Source organism: Rhinatrema bivittatum, chromosome 8 (genome assembly GCF_901001135.1).
Source record: "Rhinatrema bivittatum chromosome 8, aRhiBiv1.1, whole genome shotgun sequence".
Classification (NCBI taxonomy): Eukaryota; Metazoa; Chordata; class Amphibia; order Gymnophiona; family Rhinatrematidae; genus Rhinatrema; species Rhinatrema bivittatum.
In genome coordinates, this window is record NC_042622.1 from 269,113,855 (window position 1) to 269,137,556 (window position 23,702).

General features: G+C 47.2%; 1 protein-coding gene across 1 annotated transcript in view; it reads left to right on the forward strand.

The window, feature by feature from the left end:
- Positions 1-23,702, forward strand: part of LOC115097632 (fibrillin-2-like) — a 421,199-nt gene that overhangs the window by 360,178 nt on the left and 37,319 nt on the right. Inside the window, 3 exon segments of the mRNA XM_029613571.1 lie at positions 6,791-6,910; positions 11,665-11,787; positions 12,483-12,614. Coding sequence (XP_029469431.1) covers positions 6,791-6,910; positions 11,665-11,787; positions 12,483-12,614 — 375 coding nt within the window.

Genomic DNA, 23,702 nt, shown 5'->3' on the forward strand with positions numbered 1-23,702 from the left:
GAAAGCAGGGATTCTACTCCCAGTACTTCCTGATTCCAAAGAGAACAGGGGGACTCCGTCCCATCCTAGACCCAAGGACCTTGAACAGATTTCTCAAAAAAGAAAAGCTCAAGATGGTTTCCCTGGGCACCCTGATTCCCCTCCTGCAAAAAGGGGACTGGCTCTGCTCCCTCGATTTAAAGGACGCATGCACTCACATCGAGATCTTCCCGGGTCACAGGAAGTATCTCAGATTTCTGGTGGGAAACAGCATTTCCAGTACAGAGTGTAGCCATTCGGGCTAGCGTTGGCCCCATGTGCCTTCACAAAATATCTGACCATGGTGGGGGCGCACCTCCGCAGATGGGAAGTGCATGTTTTCTTGTACTTGTATGATTGGCTGGTCAAGAGCACCTTTCAAGTAGGGGCCGATCGGTCTTTGTGCTTGACCATTCGGGTGTTGGAGTCACTAGGGTTTGTCATTACTACCCAAAGTCCCATTTCAGCCTGTCACCTCGATTGGATTTATAGGAGCCCTGCTAGACATGGCTCAGGCAAAAGCCTTCCTGCTGTGGTCCAGGGCAGTCACCTTGGCATCCATTGCAGCAGTGTTTCTGCAGAGCCAGCAGGTTTCAGCTCGGCATATGTTGAGGATATTGGGCCACATGGCCGCAACCATCCATGTTACTCCCTTGGCACTCTTACACATACGCAGAGCCCGGTGGACCCTGAGGTCGCAGTAGCAACAAGCCACGCAGAGCCTCCGGGCTCGCATTCAAGTCACCCCACCTCTCCAGGACACTCTGTCCTGGTGGCGGGCTCTCTCAAATTTGAAATGGAGAATATATTTCCAAAATCCCCCTACAAAATTGTCCTAGCCATGGATGCAGTCACCTTGGGGTGGGGAGCTCATGTAGAGGGGCTCCACACCCAGGGCTTATGCTCCACCCAAGAAGCATGGTGTCAAATCAACTTCCTGAGCTCCGGGCGATCAAGTATGTGCTATGGGCTTTCAGAGATTGGCTGTCCAGCAAAATTGACCTGATACAAACAGACAACCAAGTTGCTATGTGGTATGTCAAGAAGCAGGGAGGCGCAGGGTTGTACCTCCTATGCCTGGAAGCAGTCCAGATCTAGTTCTGGGCCCTGTCCCAAGGGATGGTACTCAGGGCTATGTATCTGGCTGGAACGGAGAATATGATAGCGGACAGACTGAGTCATGCCTTCAGACCCCACGAGTCATCTCTGGACCAGTAGCAAACCAGATCTTCCATCTCTGGGGAAGCCCAGATGTGGACTTGTTCACGTCCCCCTGCAACAGAAAGGTGGCTCAGTTCTGCTTCCTGTACAGGTCAGATAACAAACTAGCCTCGAATGCCTTTGCACGACATTGGGACAGGGTCTTCTATATGCGTATCCTCTGATTTCTCTAGTCACAAAGATTCTCTTGAAGCTTTGCGAGGACCAAGGGACTATGACCTCATAGCCCCTCATTGGCCAGGACAGATTTGGTTTCCACTTCTTCGGGAGTTTTCCATCTGGAAACTGATCAGTCTGGGGACATCCCTAGATCTCATAACGCAAGACCAGGGCAGACTGCGGCATCCCAACCTCCAGGCCGTGTCACTCACAGCCTGGATGTTGAGAGGTTAATCCTGCAGCTGCTCGATCTTTCTGAAGGTGTGTCTTGGGTCCTGGTGGCTTCCAGAAAGCCTTCCACTAGAGAGTCCTATGGACTGACGTGAAGGAGGATCTCTGTGTGGTGCGAGCAGAAAGCCCTAGATCAGTTCTCCTGCCCCACACAAAAACTGCATTCTTACCTGGACATTTTTCCTACATAAAATCTTCTATTCTACCTTCTACACCTATCGGAGATTGGCTTGAAAACCAACTCCGTTAAATTTCATTTCAGTGCAATTGGTGCATAGCACCAAGGTGTAGACTATACGCCCATCTCTGTACAGCCAATAGGTGTACGCTTTATGCAGGGCCTGCTTCAACTGAAGCCTCCCCTAAGGCCTCCCACTGTGTCTTGGGATCTCAACGTCATCTTAGCTCAGCTGATGAAAGCTCCTTTTGAGCTGCTACACTCCTGCGACCTGAAGTACCTGACCTGGAAGGTCTTTTTTTTTCCTATTTATTAAGCATTTATGTACACAAAGCATATATTTATTACCTTGTGAAAGAAAATGAAATGGAGAAGACCAAATACAAAAAGAAAACAGTATAAGAAATCATGCATAGAAAAATTCTTATTGTTAGTAAACCATTTTTTTTTTAATTTACTCTTTATTAGTTTTTTAAAGCATTACAAATAAGGATTCAATTCCTTACCATAAGGTATAGCATACATACCATTACTTACAAATAAAATAATAACATTTATCAAAACTTTCTCTTATGCTACTACCTTATTATTACCATGAAATCAGAGAGATCCAATTAAATAATTTAGGAGCATAACATATCAATAACAATTATTAATCATACTAGGAAGTGGTCGAACTAATTTATATTACCTGAAACTAACAGAATTCAAGCTGTTATTTCTTTGGAGATCAGGAATTTTTCTAAGTTCTCCGGTTCAAAAAAAACAATAACGCTCATTCTCAAACGTCATAACACATTTACAAGGAAACTTGATCAGGATTTGTGCTCCAAGAGCACGCGCTCTAGAACATAAACTCAGAAATTTTTTCCTACGCATCTGCGTTGATCTAACTACATCTGGGTACACCCATATTTTTTCTCCCAAGTACAATTTCTCTCTATTCCTTAGGAAACTCCTCAGGACATTATCTCTATCACTAGATGTTACAAATGAAACAAACAAGACACCTCTTGACTCTATCTGTTCCTCTTGTGAGGTTTCTAGAAACCCCGATAGGTCTTCTAAGGGTTAGTAAACTATTTTTAACAAAGGAAATAAGAGGGAAGCAAAGAAACAGAGGAGCATAAAAAAAGAAACAGTGTATATGAAAGGACCATAGCAGTATATATATCAAATCAAGCCAGCTGTTGTACTGTGGGAACCAGAGATGATGTTAAGTTCTTCCTTGCATCAATAAACGATCTGAGCTGCTCAGGAGAGAAGATATAATTATAGAATGAAATTTAAGTGACACATACATGGGTAATGTAGCATAAAGAAAGCACCTAAAGCTAGCACCTCCTGTCTAAGCACAAGAAACTGTCTTCTCTGTTCCTGAGTAATTCTAGATGAATCTGGAAAAATACGAACCTTCTGGCCATGAAAATCAGAATTAAGATTATGAAAATAGAGACATAACCTTACTTAAATCAACATCTGTACAAAGGAAACAGCAACGTAGCATGCTCAATAATTTCATTTCCAGATGTTGTAAGAAATTGAGATACATTGAAAGAAGACAGGTTAGAGCGTGAAGATATAGGTAAAAAAACCAGCCTTATTAATAGATGGTAAAACATCGACTGGCAATTTCAAGACATCCAAAATATATCTCTTTAAATTCATAATGGGAAGTTCCCCCATAATTTTGGGAAAATTCAGGAAACGTAGATTCAGACACCTGGATGAATCTTCTAAGAATTCAACCCTTCTGGAAAGCATTCCACATTCTTGTACCAAATTAGCTTGAATTGCAACCACTTTATCCAAATCCTGCTGGAAAGAGAAAATGTTATTGTCATGCTCACATATCTTCAAATCATGTAGAGAGACCAGTACATCCAATTTGGAAGTGAAAGAATCCAACTTCTGAGTAACTAAAGTCAAGTCCTGACCAAAACAAGACATCAGCTCCCATACTGAGTCCAGCGTTACCTCTGCTGGCTTCATGGTGGATTTCCGAGACTCACCTGAAGTTGGTAAAGCAAGGAAACCTGAATCGAGAACTGGAGAAATCTGCTCTACTCTTGAATCCAAGATAGAGATGCCCGAAGAGGAAACAGCCAATGGGGAGACAAAGATGGCCCCTCCAATGATGACAAAACAGACGCCAACTGCTCGACAGCCCTCATCTGTGTTGCAAAAAGGTAATCACTCTGTGCCACTGTGATCGATGAGGTAGAGTCATGTCTGGGTGCTGGCAGGAAGGCTTGAGCACGGGGGCTGAGGGAAGCTTCTCCCCCCAAAGAGACCAACACTCCTCCACTGGTGCTCTCAGGACCATACCACCCGAAACTTCAGGGGTAGGAGATGCGAAGGAGGTAACTAACTGATGCCCCTCAAGGTATAGAGTTTCAAGGGGAAAAACCCTAACCTTTCTTTTGCATTTAGGCGCCATATGGTAAAGGAAACAAAGTTAAGAAAACAAAGATATGGGGAGCAGCCTTCAGCGTCTCCGGTCATGCTGCCTTCTTGCTTCCCACCCAAGGTCATATTTTTTGTGGTGGTGACTTCAGCGTGCAGGGTCAGCGAGCTCCAGGCCTTAGTGACTTGTCCACCTTATACTAAGTTTTATCATGACAGGATAGTCTTGCATACACACCCTAAGATCCTGCCTCAAGTGGTGATGGATTTCCATCTTAACCAGTCAATCATCCTGCCAACATACTTTCCCAGGCTCCATTTGCACCAAGGTGAACAAGCCCTACACAGTTTGGATTGCAAGAGAGCCTTAGCCTTCTATCTGGAATGGACAGAAGCCCATAGACAGTCCACCCAGCTTTTCATTTCCTTTGATAGGAATAAATTGGGAGTTTCCGTTGCCAAACAGACACTATCCAATTGGCTAGCAGACTGCATCTCCTTCTGTTATGCCCAGGCGGGACTATATCTTGGGGGTCATGTCAAGGTTCATTCTGTCAGAGTCATGGCAACATTGGTGGCCCACTTACAAGCAGTTCCCGTGAAGAAGCTATGCAAGGCTAAGACATGGAGTTCTCTCCACACATTCGCATCTCACTACTGTCTGGATAGGGATGGCCAATGTGACAGTAGGTTCATCAGCCAGTCTGTCCTTTGGAATCTCTTTGAGATATAGAACACCACCACCAATGTAAAATGTTTTTGATTTAAACCCTCAAATTACCTCATTACTATGTAAACCCATATTCATATGACATTATAAATGTTACTGTGATTTACTACCATCCTATATATTTTAATTTGTTATAATCTATACTCATCTCCTTCGTTGCTAGACAAGTTACCATGTTAAATGTTACAATGTAAAACAAGGCAAGTTACCATGTTAATTGTTTCATGTAAAATAAGGCAGTCTCTGCCCTATTCACCGAGTTATATGTAAACCGATGTGATATCTCGATCGAATGTCGGTATATAAAAGCAAATAAATAAATAAATAGAACCCAACTCTCCCTGCCTAGGACCCATTGTTTGGGTTCAAACTGTCTCCCCCTCTATTACCAACAGCACTGTGGTTGTTGTGCCCATTGGCAGCTGCTTGGTGCTCATTGGTCCTCTTTTGTGTTGGGGAGCAGCCTGTAGCTAGGGAGTACCATGTGTGAGGACTATCATCCTGCTTGTCCTAGGAGAATGCAGAGTTGCTTACCTGTAACATGTGTTCTCCTAGGACAGCAGGAGGTTAGTCCTCATGAAACCCGCCTGCTACCCCACGTAGTTGGGTTTCTCCTTTTTTTGTGTTTAATTTTTATCGTTATTCTATGTTATGAGATTGAAGAGGGACCCTGCGTGGATGCATGGAATAGGGCATGCTGGGCATGCTCACTCAAAGTTCCAGAAACTTTGACAAATGTTCTCCCTTCCGGGCTCCATCTGATGATGTCACCCATGTGTGAGGACTAACATCCTGCTGTCCTAGGAGAACACCTGTTACAGGTAAGAAACTCTGCTTTCCTTTTGGACTCGCATATTTGCAGACTCATAGACTGATTGAAAAGGGTTGTGTTGTGCTCCTCCTCCCAACCTCTGCTTGATGCCCCAGATGCTCTTACAATGGCCCTGATGATGTGTACTATGATTTCTTATCCCCTTTCTGAATAATCCAGTCAATGCTGCCACATCTTCATTTCTCGGAATTGGGAGAAAAGCCTGTTTAAAAGCATTTTTGTGGCCCCAGTTTAAATATGGCTGCCCTACTTTAGCCCCGCCTCTCCTGCTGCACGATGGAAGATGAGCTCCTATTGGCTAAGCAAGGAGGGTGTGGCCAGGACCCTTGATACGTGGGGCAGGAACAGGCAGAGAATCATGGCAGCTCCAGACTTGTGCTGGACAGAGCAAGAATAGAAGATTTTATGTAGAAAAAATGTCCAGGTAAGAAATGCAGAAACATTGATGTGCCTACAAGGAAAGGTATTTTATTAAGCATTTAGGATGCATATCAAGGGAAGCTCTTATGCTTAGAATTAGGGATGTGAATCGTTTTTATAATGAATAGAAATATCGTACGATATTTCTTAATTCGTTATATATCAGGTAAAACAAGAAACGAACACTTTTCCCCCCGAATTTTCGTGAAAATCGTTTTTTCGGGGTAGCGCGCGCGCACTAAGAAAAAAAACTTTTATTTTTGTTAATTTTTGTTATTTTTGTTAGTGCGCGCTACCCCGAAAAACAATTTTTTACTAAAAAAAAAAAAACAAAAAAAACGATCACACGATCCCGGAAGCACAAACGATCGGGCACCCGATGCACATCCCTACTTAGAAGGGCAATTTTCAGAAGCGATTGGACCTGTAAATTGGCTGTCTGGAAGTACTTATCTTGGCTGTGGGGATTCCTCCTGGATGCTCCCCTGTGCCTCTGCCCCCCTTGCCGGCTGCCAGGCACGGCTGGGGCTCTCTGGGCACATCCCTATAATTCAAAGCTCACGCTGTTGTATCCTCTCTCCTTCCCCTTTGGCAGACACCGACGAGTGCTCCATCGGGAACCCGTGTGGCAACGGCACCTGCGCCAACGTAGTGGGCGGCTTCGAGTGCGCCTGCGACGAAGGCTTTGAGCCGGGGCCAATGATGACCTGTGAAGGTAAAAGCTCCAGCACCTCTCTCGCTCCATCTCAAGTTGTTATCCTGAGCATTTTGTGATGAAATATTAGGGGGGTGAGGTGGAGGGGGGGTAGACAGGTTTTTTTTTTATTGTGATGTACATGGGGAAAGGAGGCAGAGTTGTTTTATTCTGATGTTTGATTGGTTGGCTCATTTTGCAAATATTTAGGGGAAAGGTGGGGACTTTTGTTTAAACGGTGGGCGAGGAAGGGTTGCTTTTTTATTGTGATGTATAATTTTATCATCAGTTTTGTGGAAAGTGTAGAAAGAGGGAGGATCGATAAACACAGGATTAATGCTTATTTTCTGTGTTTTTAGTTTGATTCTGTAACCCGCCTTGTGCTGTGTAACAGGAAGGCATGAAATCAAGCCTGAGAATGGGATGAATAAATAAACAGATAGAGAGATTAGAACCAGTGACAGTAGACAGGACCGCAGACTGCCTGTCCATAGAGGGAGCATAGCACTGGCAGCAGTGCAACCTTCACACACACACACAAACACAACAGGTATAGCACGGGCGGCAGCAGTGCAAGCTTCCCTCACACACACCCTGCCACATCCCAGGCAGCAACAGTACAAGCTTCACACACACATAAACACAACTGGTATAGCACGGGCAGCAGCAGTGCAACCTTCACACACACACACACACCCTGCCACATCACAGGCAGCAACAGTACAAGCTTCACACACACAACAGGTATAGCACGGGCAGCAGCAGTGCAAGCTTCCCTTACACACACCCACACACACACACACATACACACACACCCTGCCACATCACAGGACAGGCACAGCCCAGGCAGCAAGAGACAAGCTTCACACACACAACAGGTATAGCACGGGCAGCAGCAGTGCAAGTTTCCCTCACACACACACCCTGCCACATCACAGGACAGGCACAGCACAGGCAGCAACGGTACAGCTTCACACATACAACAGGTATAGACTGGGCAGCAGCAGTGCAAGCTTCCCTCACGTACACCCTGCCACATCACAGGACAGGCAGCAACAGTATAAGCTTCACACACACAACAGGTGTAGCACGGGCAGCATCAGTGCAATCTTCCCTCACGTATACCTTACCACATCACAGGACAGGCACAGCACAGGCAGCAACAGTACAAGCTTCACACACACAACAGGTGTAGCACGGGCAGCATCAGTGCAATCTTCCCTCACGTATACCTTACCACATCACAGGACAGGCACAGCACAGGCAGCAACAGTACAAGCTTCACACACACAACAGGTGTAGCACGGGCAGCATCAGTGCAATCTTCCCTCACGTATACCTTACCACATCACAGGACAGGCACAGCACAGGCAGCAACAGTACAAGCTTCACACACACAACAGGTGTAGCACGGGCAGCATCAGTGCAATCTTCCCTCACGTATACCTTACCACATCACAGGACAGGCACAGCATAGGCAGCAACAGTACAAGCTTCACACACACAACAGGTGTAGCACGGGCAGCATCAGTGCAATCTTCCCTCACGTATACCTTACCACAGGACAGGCACAGCACAGGCAGCAACAGTACAAGCTTCACACACACAACAGGTGTAGCACGGGCAGCATCAGTGCAATCTTCCCTCACGTATACCTTACCACATCACAGGACAGGCACAGCACAGGCAGCAACAGTACAAGCTTCACACACACAACAGGTGTAGCACGGGCAGCATCAGTGCAATCTTCCCTCACGTATACCTTACCACATCACAGGACAGGCACAGCACAGGCAGCAACAGTACAAGCTTCACACACACAACAGGTGTAGCACGGGCAGCATCAGTGCAATCTTCCCTCACGTACACCCTACCACATCACAGGACAGGCACAGCACAGGCAGCAAGAAACAAGCTTCACATACACAACAGGTGTAGCACGGGCAGCAGCAGTGCAATCTACACATACACACACACACACCCTGCCACATCATAGGACAGGCACAGCAGAGGCAGGAAGAGACAAGCTTCACACATACAACAGGCATAGCATGGGCAGCAGCAGTGCATACTTCACACACCCACTACAGAACAGGTAGCTTCTGTCACACACATGCATATGTACACACATTCGCACACAAACACTGCCCCACTACAAAATGGGCAGCAGCAGTGCAAGCTTCCCCCACAAATATACACAGTGCCTGTGACAGAATAGGTATAATAGGGGCAGCAGCAGCAGCAGTGTAAGCTTCATCACACACACACACACACACACACACACACACACACTGCCCCAGCACTGAAGAGGTACAGCATGGGCAGTAACAATGCAAACTTCCCTCACACAAGCTGCCTCACAGTATCTTGAAGAAGATGGGGCAGGGGCTTAAACATACGAAAATCAATATTCAAAGCCATTTAGACTGATCATTTGCAAGTTATCTATCTAAATGGCAAGTTTTGCAATATTCAGTCACTTATCCTGCTAAATTATAGGTGCATAAAAAAGAGACGTACCAGGGGTGTTTAATTATCTGGCTAATTTAGTTGTTTTTGAAATATTATCTAATGTAATCCTTTTCTCTGGATTGCCACTGTTTCCAAGGGCACACAAAAGAATTTATCAGGGGTTGACTTCATAGTTCGCACTCCCCTCTCTTCGACCCCCAAAGTGTGGGTCCTTTCTGTGGGGGTGAAGGCTGACCACCTTGGCAGTAAGGACGTTCCCTTGTGAGGTTGTTACCATAGCTCTTTGGGACAGGCACACTTACAAACCAGGCGGGACTCACTGGATGGGCGTTCAAATTAAAGTTTACTGGAATTCCTCTTCAAAGAATCAAAATAGATGCATAACATAAGGGGCCCGATATTGAAAGCACATTCAGAGCTCAGTTGCGAGATAAGTGGGATTTCTCTGGGTATCTGGCGGGCCTCTGAATATCAGCAGCCACTAGATTGCCGGACAAGTCAGTTAGCCGTTAGCAGGCCTGATAGTGGGTGGCACTGCTTAGTCAGATAACTTATTCAGCTAAGTCGCAATATATAGCTTTAGCCAGATAACTTATGCAGGAAAGATAATCCTGCCAATGGGCAGGTTTAACTTAGCTGGATGTTAACTTATCCGACTACGTAGCGCCTTGTATGGAGATAGTCAGCGGCTTAGCCATGCCCAGGGGCGGATTGGCCTATCCGGGGATCGGGCATCCCCCCGGTGGGCCAGTCGCTCCGGTCACGTGGTCTGCCGAGCGCGGCCGTGACAGAGCCGCACTCGGCAGACCACGGGGTATCTCCTGGGCCGGCCTGGGCGGCGAATCCCTGGGCCGATCTTTACCCGGAATCCGCCCCTGGCCATGCCGCTGAATATCCCTTGTAACTTAGCTGAGTAAGTCAACGGGCAGCTCTCAGTTTTGGGCTCACAGTGTCCAGTTGCTTCGTGCCCCCAGATTCACATTAATCGGGATTTGAATGCTCTCTCGTCCTGTGAATGTCTCCCTGCAGGCAGAGGCTAGGAACTGACTTGTCCTACATGGCAGTGAAAGACAAGGGTCCCACGGTGGCTGGGGTATCCTAATTTTGACCGGACCCTTCCCATAGTACATGGGCTCCACGTCGAATCCCAAACCTCACCTGGCAGTGTCCCGTGTCCCAGGGGTAGAAACTCTGTGGGATGTCTCCAGAGATTTTTTTTGCTCTCTTGATGTTTCTCTTCGACAGATTCAGTAGATGATGGCCCTCCCTGAAGGAAAGACCTGTACGGGAAACGGTCACTAAAAGTCTCCAGTTCAGGGCAAAAACAGGGGGCAGAAAAATTCCCCCTTTCCCAAAAGTGGGAAAAAACAAACTTGCAAAAACTTGAATCAGGATCTCTTCTCCCCCTGGAGGCTGCATTCTCCTCTTATGCAGGTTGAAAAGGTTGTCCAGTCCCTCCTGACCACCCTGAGCTGGGGATTCTGCCTGCCAGGAATGGAGAAAACCAGAAAAAAAGCTTCTTAAAATAGCCCCCTTCCTTCCAGCCTTGTAACAGGAACTGGCACGGCCTGTGCCTCTCTGCTCCTATGTCAGCTGGGGGCCTAACTCAGAGATACACAGCCTTCCCTTCTGAAAGCAAACTGCGTCTGCCCTCCCCTCACATAGACTTAGCCCCCGCCTCGTGCCTCAGGGACATCCAGTTCCAGACAAACTCTGGGGGAGGTGCTGTAATGAATGGTCTTGTCCCTCTGCAGCTCTATATACCCAGGGCTGGGGACTCGGGACATCTGGTGGAGACCCCCCCCCAGGGTGTCTCTGCCTCAGCTAAGTTAGCCAGATAACCTTAGGCCTGCTTCAGACGAGGTCTAAAGTTATCCAGCCTTGCCTGGGCAGACAACTTGCTACGTATCCAGATATCTTCAAAAGATATCCGGGTGAGTAGCACTTTGAAATAACCCCTCCTACCAAACTGCATTGATGGCCTTGCCGGGCCATGCACCCCTCCTCCCCCCACATCCACCCCTACATGATACAATTGCTCTGGGTCCCATCTCCCCCCTGACACTTGCAAAAACCCCTAGCAGGAGTGAGGTTCGGTAGTTCCTCGCTCCCGGCCCTTCCATTGCAGCTTCGGACAGGAGCTGTGCTGGCGGCGTAAGATGCCCGTGGTTTATGCTTCCCGTGCTGAGCTAACTTTGGCCAGATAATTTGTCCCCTAAGCAGCCTGCTGAATATTGGCCTCATGAAGTGCTGTACTTTGAGTGAGCTCATACCCAAAGGTCACGCCGTTCCTCTCTTTGCAGACATCAATGAATGTTCCCTCAACCCCCTGCTCTGTGCTTTCCGCTGCATCAATACATTTGGATTCTATGAATGTACCTGTCCCTCTGGATACACACTCAGGGAAGACAGACGGATGTGCAAAGGTAGGAGCTGAGAGGCTGATATTTAAAGATGGCTAAATGCCTCAATGTAGGTGCCTAAGATCCGGGCTGAAAATAGGTGCCTAACTTTAAGACATCTATTGATTCCCGAAAGTTTAGGCATCTAAAATAGGCACCCCGCACTGGAAAGCAGTGCTTAGCCCCTGACTTTATTCCTCAGACCTGATCCCACCCAAATTTTAGGAATCTAGTAAAAATAAGAACCTAAATTTAGGGACTCAGCAGGGGTAAATATTCTTTTAGGAAGATCTAGGCGCCTAACTCTTAAAGTTAGGTACTACCTAGATATTTTGAATATTGGCCTCAGTCTTCTGCAGGCCTGGGAGCAGTGGATGGGGATAGGTGGGAGTCTGTGATGGAATTTGCAGTAGAAGAGTTGGTAGTGATGGGTTGTGCCTAGATGAGTCTGGGTGCAGTTGGGTTCACGTTGATTTGGTGCTTGTGGGTCAGGGAGCTTGGAATGATGGGCTGTGGGTCTGGAGGCTGGGTGCAATGTGACACGGGTGGGCCTGGAGGCCGAGAGAGATGGAATATGTTTTGGATCTGGGGGTCTGCATGCAGTGGGGACTGGGAATCTGAAATGGTGATGCCGTGGGGAGGTAAAGGGGTCAACGTAGCGAAGGGTACTCGTGATCTGAAGGGTTGTCCGTGAATTTGCTGCTTGTGACCGTCTGCAGATCTGGACGAGTGCACGGAAGGTCTGCACGACTGTGAATCGCGGGGAATGATGTGTAAGAACCTCATCGGGACCTTCATGTGCATCTGTCCACCAGGAATGCAGCGCAGACCCGACGGCGAGAGCTGTGTGGGTAAGGACCACTTCTGTGTTTCTCATGGGGCACGTTTATACGTGGTCTGGCCTTCATCCAAGTGTCTCTCATAGCCGTTCATTCTGTCCCAACACCTATGTCCAAATGAAAATTTTTGGGGCCGTCCCCACAATTTTGATCTCATGCGTACTTTTGTAATTCTGTTGCCTCATTTGACAAAAACGTAACATTTAGGGATAGGTTTTCAATAAGCCATCTAAGTGACAGAAGTACAGGGCACTTTTCAGCCTACACAGACCAACCTGATCTTCAAACATCAAAACTGCTCACAGATCTGTGGCTTGAAGATCAGGCGGTTGTGCAGCCAAAGAGTATATGCATACTTTACGTTATCTCACATGAGAGCATAAAGTACATAGATTGAAACTTAAATGTAAGCGCCTAGTTTTCTTCCAGAACAGAAAGCAGCAGAGGGCTCTGAGGGCAAGATTTAGAAAACCTGGCTTGCAGCAGCCCCACCTCTCCTGATGGCGTGGCGTTTGGTTGATAGCACTGATGCAGGAATCTATCTATTATATGATACTCATAAAGGCGAATTTTCAAAAGCTGCACCGTGTAAAAATTTAGCAGTTACGCGTGTAAAATAGCATTTACGTGAGTGTATGCTATTTTAGAAAACCGAACATACACGCATCAATCAGGGTCCACAAGTAAATCTGGGCCAAGAGCATTCTGAGGAGGGGCCAACATTTACACGAGTAAGTTGCTATTTTTTAAGCATTGACACATGTAGATTTGGCCACTTGTTTGCATATATTTACTCCTGCTCAGTATCTGGAGGAAGTGATCGTGAAATATACTGACTGGGTGGGAGTTCTGGGTGAAATGAGATTTCAGGCCGAAGAGCCAGGAGGGTTTTGTTGACCTACAGATGGACTGGGCAAACGGGTACACTAATTGGTAAAACTGGTAATTTCACTGCACCCACATGATAGAAAATCTCCCAATTTATGTGTGTAAAAGCTGACTTAAGAGGTAGTAAATGCATCTAATTTATTCATGTTAAATCTACTTGTGAGTCACTTTAACATTAGATATAACAATACAGCGGGTATACCAGTTGTGCACACTTATCTGACTAAATTCTCACTTATCCAGCTTTGTAGCAGCTTTGATGTATTTAGCTGGATAAGTTCCAAGTTATCCGACTAAGTAGCAGCACTTATCCAGACAAGTTCTGATTTATCCAGATAAGTAGCAACAAATCCTCTATTTAGCTGGATAAGTCTTAAAACATCACTTATCTGCTTAAGGGCCTGATTCACTAATGTTGAAATTACTCTCCTGATAACTTTGTTTTCCTTAGTGTAGACAGATGGACTCAGGACCAATGGGTTATATCTCCCCTGCCAGCAGATGGACACGGAGTCAGGTTTCAAAGATGACATGTAGCAACAAGCTCACAAAATCCAGTTACTACTGGAAATTAGCTCACCACTAATTTTAACTGTAGTCAAACCACAGGATACATCGCTATAAAACAGACAATCCCCCAACTGATTTTCTTCATATGCAAAATCCTTATAGTAAATTATATTAGTCCATATTGTTTGTTACCGAATAGTACTGGCACCACCTATGTAAATTATGATCCATATTCACTTGGATATTGGTGCACTATTGTAAACCGTTATGATGGTAAATAACTTAATGACGGTATATAAAAACTCTTAAATAAATAAATAAATAAATAAATAAATATGTCACCCTAAGTCACCCTTGCAGCGACCTCAGCCCTTCAATATTCTCTTCAAAAGCCACTGTGGACATACTATCGAAAAAACTTGAATAAAAGCGGATAACCATAAATGTACTCAACCAAATATAAACACTGAATCCCAATAAGATTATAGATGCCCTGATCTAGGGACTGAATGACGGCTTACCCGTAATCTCTTGGAATCGATATCCACTCCACGGATGAATCCTTGGCACTGTTCTTGGGCAACCAGGGATGGGATGCTGAATCCATCTGTCTACACTAAAGAAAACAAAATTATCAGGTAAGTAATTTCTCCATTTTCTAGAGTGTAGCCAGATGGACTTAGGACCAATGGGATGTACAAAAGATACTCCCGATCGGGGCAGGAGGTTGCCCACAAGCCGGTTAATACCGCCCTTGCAAACGTTATGGCGTCTCGGGCCTGTACATCCAGGCGATAGAACCTGGAAAAGGTGTGCAAGGAGGACCACGTCGCTGCTCAGCAGATATCTACAGGGGACTGCAGTCTAAATTCCGCCCATGAGACTGCCTGAGCCCTGGTGGAATGAGCTTTAACCTAGGAAGTTAATGGCTTTCCTGCCTCCAACATAGGCTCCCGTGACCACCTCCTTAATCCAGCGAGCTATGGTAACCCACAAAGCTGGTTCGCCCTGCTTCCTTCCACCATGAAGGACAAATAGGCGGTCCTTCTTTCGGATCCGTTCTGAAACTTCCAGATATCGCACCAAAAGTCTACCGACATTCAAATGACTGAGGAGGTGGTGTTCCTCCGCATCCCTGTGCTTATCTAGGGAAAACAACCGCCCGGTTGGTCAAGAGTGGGAGAAAACTCTGCAAAGCCAATCTCACCACTCTCGTCTCAAGCCAATTGATAGACTACAACGCCTCCTCCTGTGACCATCGGCCCTGGACCGAGTGAGATTGGCATACTGCTTCCCAGCTGGTGAGACTGGTGCCCGTCGTCACTATCACCCACTGAGGCACCTCAAGATCCACCCCTCGCCTCAAGTGGTCTTGCACCAACCACCAGCCAAGGCTGGCCTTGGCGGACTCCAGGAATGGTTAGGGAACTTGGAACTCCTCTGACATTGGATCCCAATGGGACAACATCGCTCTCTGTAAGGGTCTCATATGAGCAAAGGCCCATGGAGCCAACTCCAGAGTTGACGCCATGGAGCCCAGGACCTGCAAATAATCCCAGACTGTGGGTACTGATACCGCCAGAAGGTGTTGAACTTGCAAATGCAGCTTGGTGGCCCTCTGATCCGGAAGGAAGACCTTGCCCACTCGGGTGTTGAACCAAGCTCCCAGGAAGTCCAAGACCTGAGAAGAATGCAAGTAACTCTTGGCCTGGTTGAAGACCCACCTAAGGGATTGCAAGCGATGCAAGATCATGTCTACTGCCTGTTTGCAGAGAGCTTCAGATTTCACCCAAATGAGCCAGTCGTCCAGGTACGGGTGAACTATAATCCCTTTCCTGCAAAGGGCTGCTGCCACCACCACCATCACTTTGGTGAAAGTACGTGGAGCTGTCACCAGACCGAATGGAAGAGCGCAAAACTGGAAATGCTTGCCAAGGGACATGAACCGGAGAAATCGCTGATGATCCCTGTAAGTACCTATGTGCAGATATGCTTCCGTCAGATCAAGAGAAGCCAAGAACTCCTCCTTGCGCACTGCCACAATGACCGAGTGCAGGGTCTCCATCCAGAAATGCGGTACCTTGAGAGACTTGTTCACCTTCTTCAGATCCAGAATTGGACGGAAGGATCCTTCCTTCTTTGGTACCATAGTAAATGGAATAACATCTCATGCCCCATTCCTCTGGAGGAACGGGCACAATGGCCCCCAGGGATACCAGCCTATGGATGGTCTGATGGACTATTTGCCGTTTCGCCGGCAAGCCACACGGAGAGATCAGAAAGAGGACTTGGAGAGGCCGAGCAAATTCTAAAGTGTTGCCGTGAGTGATAATACTTAATACCCACTGGTCTGACGTTATCTTGACCCATTCCTCAAAGAAAAGGGCAGCTGTCCCCCAATGACCGGCACAGAGGAACGGGTCAGCTGCATCTCATTGAGAGGATTTAGTAGCTAAGGATTCCTGGCCGGGTCCATCTCGTCCTGCTCGCCGTCCCCAAAAGGACTGAGACCAGGGTTGAGACCTCCCCAAGGTTTGCCACTGGCCTGCACCACATGCTCTCTTTTGGCGAAAACGCCGCTGACTCTGAAAACAAGAACAGGTGGGAGAAACCCTCTAGGGCCTTTTGGCTTATCTTCCGGCAATTTGTGCACCTTCTTGTCACTCAGAGACTTGATTAGTTGTTCCAAGTCCTCACAAAGAGGAGCTTTCCTTTGAAGGGCAGTGCACTAAGCTGCACCTTGGAGGAAACATCAGCCAACCAATTGCACAACTATAAAAGTCTTCTGGCGGAAATAGCTGACACCATAGTTCTAGAGGAGGTCCAAAGGAGGTCATATAAGGCTCCACCTGGGCCGACTCCTGAGGAGGAAGGTCCCTGGTACTCAGTAGTTGCTGCACCCATCTCAGGCCCGCTCTGAGCATGAGGCTACTGTAGATAGCCGCTTGGATTCCCAGAGCTGAGACCTCAAAAATTTGCTTAAGGTGAACCTCAAGCTTTCTGTCCTGGAGGGCTGCTACCCTGGCCACTGGAATAATGGTTCTCTTGGTGACCGAGGACACCAAAGCATCCACCTTCGGGACTTTCAATAGCTCCAGGGTTTCCTCCGGCAACAGGTAGAGCTTGTCCATAGCCCTACCCATGCAAAAGCCCACTTCTGGAGTGTCCCACTCCTGGACCATCAGCTGCTGGACCATCTGATGAAAAGGAAAGGTCTTAGCCGGGCCCCGCAATCCCACCAGGACAGGGTCCACTGTGTCCAGGTTGGGGTCATTCGGAGGGGCTGCAATTCCCAGTTCCACCAGGACATACAGTATAAAGGGGATTGAGTTTGTCCCTCTGAAAGAGGCGAACAACCTTAGGCTCATCCAATGGCACCGCTTTCTCCAGCTCCTCTCTCAGGTCTGCACTCACAAAAGGCAAAGAAGTCAAGAGAGGGTCCTCACCCAAGCCCTGCCCTATCCTGGGCTCTGCCAAAGCAAGATCTTCGGAGGGGTTGCGAACGCTCCAGACCCGAACGGCTAGCCTGGCTAGCCAAATAGGCCTGGTGCATAAGGAGAACAAATTCGGCTGAAAAACCAGGCAGCCCCCTTAAATCCTCCTCCGGGGAAACAGGATAATCCTCGGGGAGCTCAATAATCGCAGCCAGATCCCGTGGTGTGGGTAGAATAAAGGAGTCCTGAGGATCCCCCAGGACTCACATCTGCCGGCAATAGCAGGGGGGAAAGATCTCCTCCCCCACCCAATGTCTTCACAGCAGCCGAAAAAAAATTCAAAATGGCCATCGTTCCCATGCTCAACGGGAACGGATCAGCCTCGCTTTCCCTCCCGGTAGCCCTTCTACCCACACCACGGGATCTGGCTGCCAGACCTGCCGCCATGCTAGAAGAGCCCTCCCTGCCAGGGAGGCAGCGTGCAGAGAGGCCCATATGGGAGAGCCACAAAGTCGGCTCCCCGCATGCCTCAGATCTGACACCACGTGGCATGGCTGTTGTCACAGGAGTGTGCGCGGTCAGCGCCACCATCCCCCAGCCCAAAATGAAGCAGGAACCAGGAGCAATAACCGCAGTACTGCCTCTCAACACGGCTCAACCCCCGAAGGCACGTCACACTGGTACCTGCTGCCGCCACTCAGCCCTGCCGATTGTAAAACTAATTAAGGTTGGTTTTTTTTAAGTAAGAGCTCTGGCAAGGAGGGCAAGGTGGCACCGGATCCCCGCATGGGGAGAGAAGGGAGACAGACCACTGGCTATCACCCTCGGTGCTACTATAAGGGCGCTAGCTGGATCACCAACCCGAGCTGCCTGATGCCTACAACCAGGGAGGATAGGCCCCCTAGGACCTGCCAACTCCCTTGGTGGACCGCTAAGCTTTTCTGGCCTACCTTGATAGCCTTATGCTAGGATCTTAACTTTATTTTTTTTTGTATTGGTGAACCCCTGAAAAAAGGTTCAGAACCACAGGTTTTGCACCACTTCTATCTGCTGGAGGCAGAGAAATACTGAGGAGCTTCAGGTGGCACACCAGGTTAAGAGGGGGTGCCCTCAAAGCTTTTCTCTGTTTCCATCTGCTGGAAGGGAGGCAAAACCCAGCAGTCTGGACTGATCCAGGTACGTACAGGGAACACCATTTTCAAGGTTAATAAATGCAATGAAAGACAGCGTAGTGGCCAAAAGGCGGGCCCTGCAAAAACTTGCAATACTAAATTAAGATTCCCAAGTAAACCGGCCACCTTAGGGGTGGCCGAAGGTGCTTCACCCCTTTCAGAAAACAGGCCACGTTTGGATGAACTGTCAGGGAGGTTCCATTCACCTCACCCCTGAAACCAGGAGAGAGCCACTACGTGCAACTTTAAGGAGTTAAGGGCCAAACCTTTATTCAAGCCGTCCTGCAAAAATTCCAGAATAAGTGGGATTTTGACCACCCAAGGGTGGACAACTGCGTTCCTTGCACCAGGCCTCAAATACTCTCCAGACCCACACATTCGCTAGGGACATAGAGAACTTCCGAGCATGGAGTAAGGTCGTAATTACCTCTGCAAAATATCCTCGTTTCATCATGTGAGCCCTCTCAAGGGCAAAACTGTTAGACAGAATCGAGTTGGATCCTCGTGAAGGACCGATCCCTGCTGTAGCAGGTCCCTGTGCGGTAGGAGGCATAGGGAGTTCTCCACCAGGAGTCTCCGCATATCCACATACCATGGACACCTGGGTCAATCTGGAGCTACTAGTAGGACTAATCCCTGTGGTGCTTGATTCTGCGAATGATCCTGTCCAGCAGGGGCCATGGAGGGAAGGCGTGTAGCTACTCTTCTTCCGACCAGGTCTGAACGAGATCGTCAATCCCCAGGGACCACAGATCTCTTCTCCGACTGAAGAATCGGGGAACCTTCACATTGTGAGATGCAGCCAGCAAGTTGATGGATGGGAAGCCCCAGTGATCTACTATCAGTTGAAAGTCTTTGGCCGACAATACCCACTCTCCTGGATCCAGACTCTCCCTGCTTAGAAAACTGCTCTGACGTTGACTTTTCCTGCGATGTGTGAGGCTGATATCGTTTGTAGATAAATTTCCGCACATTCCATAAGGAGGTCTATCTCCTGAGACACCTGCTGCCTCTTGGTTCCTCCCTGGTGGTTGATGTAGGCTACTGTCATTGTGTTATCCGACATTATTTGGACTGCTTGACTCTGGAGTCTGAGGCTGAATTGCAAGCACACCAGCTTCACTGCCTGGTCTTCCAGGCGATTAATGTTCCAGAGGGCCTCTTCCTCCGTACAATGTCCCTGAGCTGTGAGTTCCTGACAGTGAGCTCCTCAGCCCCGAAGACTCACGTCCATTGTAAGAACCAGTCGTTTCGGGGAGGCCAGGGACACCCCCCTGCTCAGATGAGTCTCCTACGACCACCGCTTGAGGTGAGAGCAGACTCCCATCGGTAACTGGAGCCAAATCAAATAGTCTTGAGACTGCGGGTTCCAAAGTGACATCAGCGAGTGCTGAAGTGGGCGCATGTGTGCTCTCGCCCTCGGCACTACTTCCAAAGTTGTTGCCATCAAACCAAGAACTTGGAGATAGCTCCACACTGTTAGGCCTTATTGTGTTCATCAACTAATGCAGCTGGGACATCAACTTCCATATCCATGTAGTTGGGAGACCTTGCTTTGCCTGGTGTTAACTGGACTTCCAGATACTCCAAGGACTGGGAAGGCTTGAGACTGCTCTTCTCCAGGTTTACTACCCAACCAAGTTCCTGAAGCAAGGAGGTCATCCTGTTGGTCATCCAGAGACTTTCTTCCACAGACTTGGCCCGGATCAACCAGTCATCCAAGTACAGGTGTACCAGGATTCCTTCTCTTCTCAATGCTGCCTCCACGACCACCATAATCTTGGAAAATGTTCTTGGGGCAGTGGCTAGGCCAAAGGGCAGTGCCCAGAACTGATAATGGCGACCCAGTACAGCAAAGCATAGGAAGGTTTGGTGTTCTTGATGGATTGGAATATGTAGGTAGGCCTCGAATAGGTCCAGGAAAGTTAGGAACTCTCCCAGTTGTACGGCCATTATCCTGGAGCATAAGGTTTCCATGCGGAAATGACTCTCTCGTAGGTGACAGTTGAAACTCTTGAGGTCTAGGATGGGGTTAAAGGAACCTTCCTTCTTGGGTACAATGAAATAGATGGAATAACGCCCCTTATTTTCCTGGGGCATAGGTACTGGGATTAAAACCTGCATTGCACCCTATAGATATTATGCCCACTAAAACACTCCTCTCCATCCCCACGAGGATTGCCCCTCCCATCTCCAACATCATCAACAAATCTATTTCGACTGGTGTTTTTCCTATGCAACTTAAGCATGCAATTATAAAGCCGACTCTCAAAAAACCAGACCTGGATCCATCTGAACCGGCCAATTATCGTCCGGTCTCGAACCTCCCATTCTTGTCAAAAATTATAGAAAAAGTGATAAACAAACAACTCACGGACTATCTAGATGATAACCGATTATTATTTCGGACACAATACGGTTTTCGTAAGTTCCATAGTACTGAAACTCTGCTAGTATCCCTCTCAGACTCTATTCTAAAAACACTAGATTCTGGTCATTCATACATTCTTGCCCTACTCGATATTTCCTCGGCATTTGACACGGTCAATCATAATATCCTTCTAACCCTACTCTCTCAAATCGGCATCACTGGTTCTGCACTAAACTGGATCCAATCTTTTCTGAAAGACAGGACATACAGTGTCAAGTTGGGATCCCAAATATCGAAACCAAGAAATCTGCTACAAGGTGTACCACAAGGCTCTTCGCTATCATCAACACTGTTTAACATTTACTTAGCACCTCTCTGTCGACTCCTAGCAAAACTAAAACTCCATCACTTCATATATGCCGACGACGTACAGATTCTTATCCCTATTAATGATTCCCTCTCTAATGCTCTGAATACCTGGGAATCAGCCCTGGCTGAAATAAAAAAGCTTTTCACAGAAAACTTCTTAGCTATAAACACCACCAAAACTGAACTCATCATCATCACGCCACACAATAACACCCCCTCCAACACATCTCACCATTCTACTTCAGTTCTGCCCCTACTACAGCAAGTCCGCAGTCTTGGCGTCATTATTGACAACCATTTCACTTTAAAGAAATTCATCTCAGCTACAATAAAAAATGTTTTTTTCAAACTTCACACTCTAAAAAGAATTAAACCTCTTCTACATCCACAAGATTTCCGGACGGTATTACAAGCTACCATACTACCAAAAATTGACTACTGTAACGCAATTCTCTTAGGTCTCCCTAAAAACTCAATTCAACCTTTACAGATGTTACAGAATGCAGCAGCTCGATTAATCACCAATACCCATCTCCATGATCACATAACACCCGCTCTCATGTTCTTGCATTGGCTCCCAGTAGCTTCTAGAATTACCTTTAAAGTTCTCTCCCTCATACATAAGTCGATCTATAACCAAGAGATGCAATGGTTCTCGGAGCAGTTTGTGTTCCATATCTCCAAGAGACCCATAAGACATATCCATCAAGCTAAATTGGCAGCCCCCCCAACAAAAAACATCAAACACGTGACCACAAGAGACCGTGCGATCTCCATAGCGGGAAGCAACTTATGGAACAAGATGCCCACTGACCTACGTCTGGAACCCTGCCATAAGAAATTCAAACAAGGACTCAAAACGTGGTTATTTGAACTAGCATTCACACAATGATCTCCATTTAACTGAAATGCCATTCAATTTGCTACCCTCTCTCCCCATGCTCCGTTTCCCACCCTACCCTCTTTCCCTCCACTATCTCCTCCTTCACCTTTCCCGCCCACCCATCCTTCCCCCTCCACCCATCCATCCCCACCCTCCCATCCCCTTCATGATATTAATTAGCTTGAAATAACAGAAATGTCTTCGGTGCAATATAGAAATTATACCCACTCTCAGAACCGGTATTGATTTAGATACTATTTAGTTTTTGTGTTGGTTTGTAAAGGTTTAATAGTTACATCAATATTTTAATTGTATGTTATACATTATTGGATGGTCCACAGTCTGTACAGTCTGTTATCCATCATAACTGTTATATGGAATTTATTTTATTTAATACCTATTAATAATGTCAATGTAAAGCTTGTTGCTAAGTTATTGTTAAATGTAAACCGCGGTGATGTATTCCTTTACGTTCTGCGGTATATAAAAACCCTTAAATAAATAAATAAATAAATACAGCCCTCATCCTGAGGAGCCTTAAAAGATTAATATCCACTGCCTGCTTTTTGTGCTGGGAGTAGTAGCAAGGAGACATCATGAATATGTCCCCAAGGAGTGCTGCAAAATTCCAACGCATATCCTTCTCGTATGACTTCTAGTGCCCACTTGTCCGAAGTGATCTCGACCCACCTTTGGTAAAAGAGAGACAGTCGTCCCCTATCTTCTCGTTCTGAAGATGGGTCAGTAAAATTGCATTGGGAGGTTCAGGATGATCCTGAATCCAAAACCTGCCCCTCTCTTGGGCTGTTGGACTATGAAAGGAATGAGTTCTTTCAAAGGGTTGAGACCTCTGAAATATCAAGTTTCCATAGGGATGGAAACATTGAGTGCCCCTGTACCAGCCCCTCATAGGCGAGGGGCGCTGTTCTGCTTCCTATCTTCCGGTAAGCTAGGGGGACTGGAGATTCGCCCCATTTACTGACCAGTTTTTCCAATTCATTTCCCAATAGGAGTGATCCTTTAAAGGGCATCTTTGTAAGGTTGGCCTTGGAGGTTGCGTCAGCTGACCAGTTCCGCAGCCATAGCAGCCTTGTGGCTGCTACGTTTGAGGCCACTCCTCTGGCTGAAGTACATACTAAAATCTGAGCATGCGATTCCATAGCTGCTCTGGGGTTTTACCCCGAGTCTTCCACCTCCTGAGAGAGAAGTAGGCACAAATATGCTACCAGGGCACAACAAGAAACAATCTGTGGTCATTGGCTACTGTGTCAAAGGCTTGTTTAAGACTAGACTCCAACCGTCTATCGTGCACATCCTTTAAGGCCGCTTTTCCCTCCATTAGGATAGTTGTTCACTTAAGACAGCACAGACCAGTACACTCCCACTTTAGGGAAACGCAAATGTTCTCTCACTGCTGGATCCAGCGGATATAAAGATTCTAACATCCGGCCCCCCTTTAAAACTTGTTTCTGG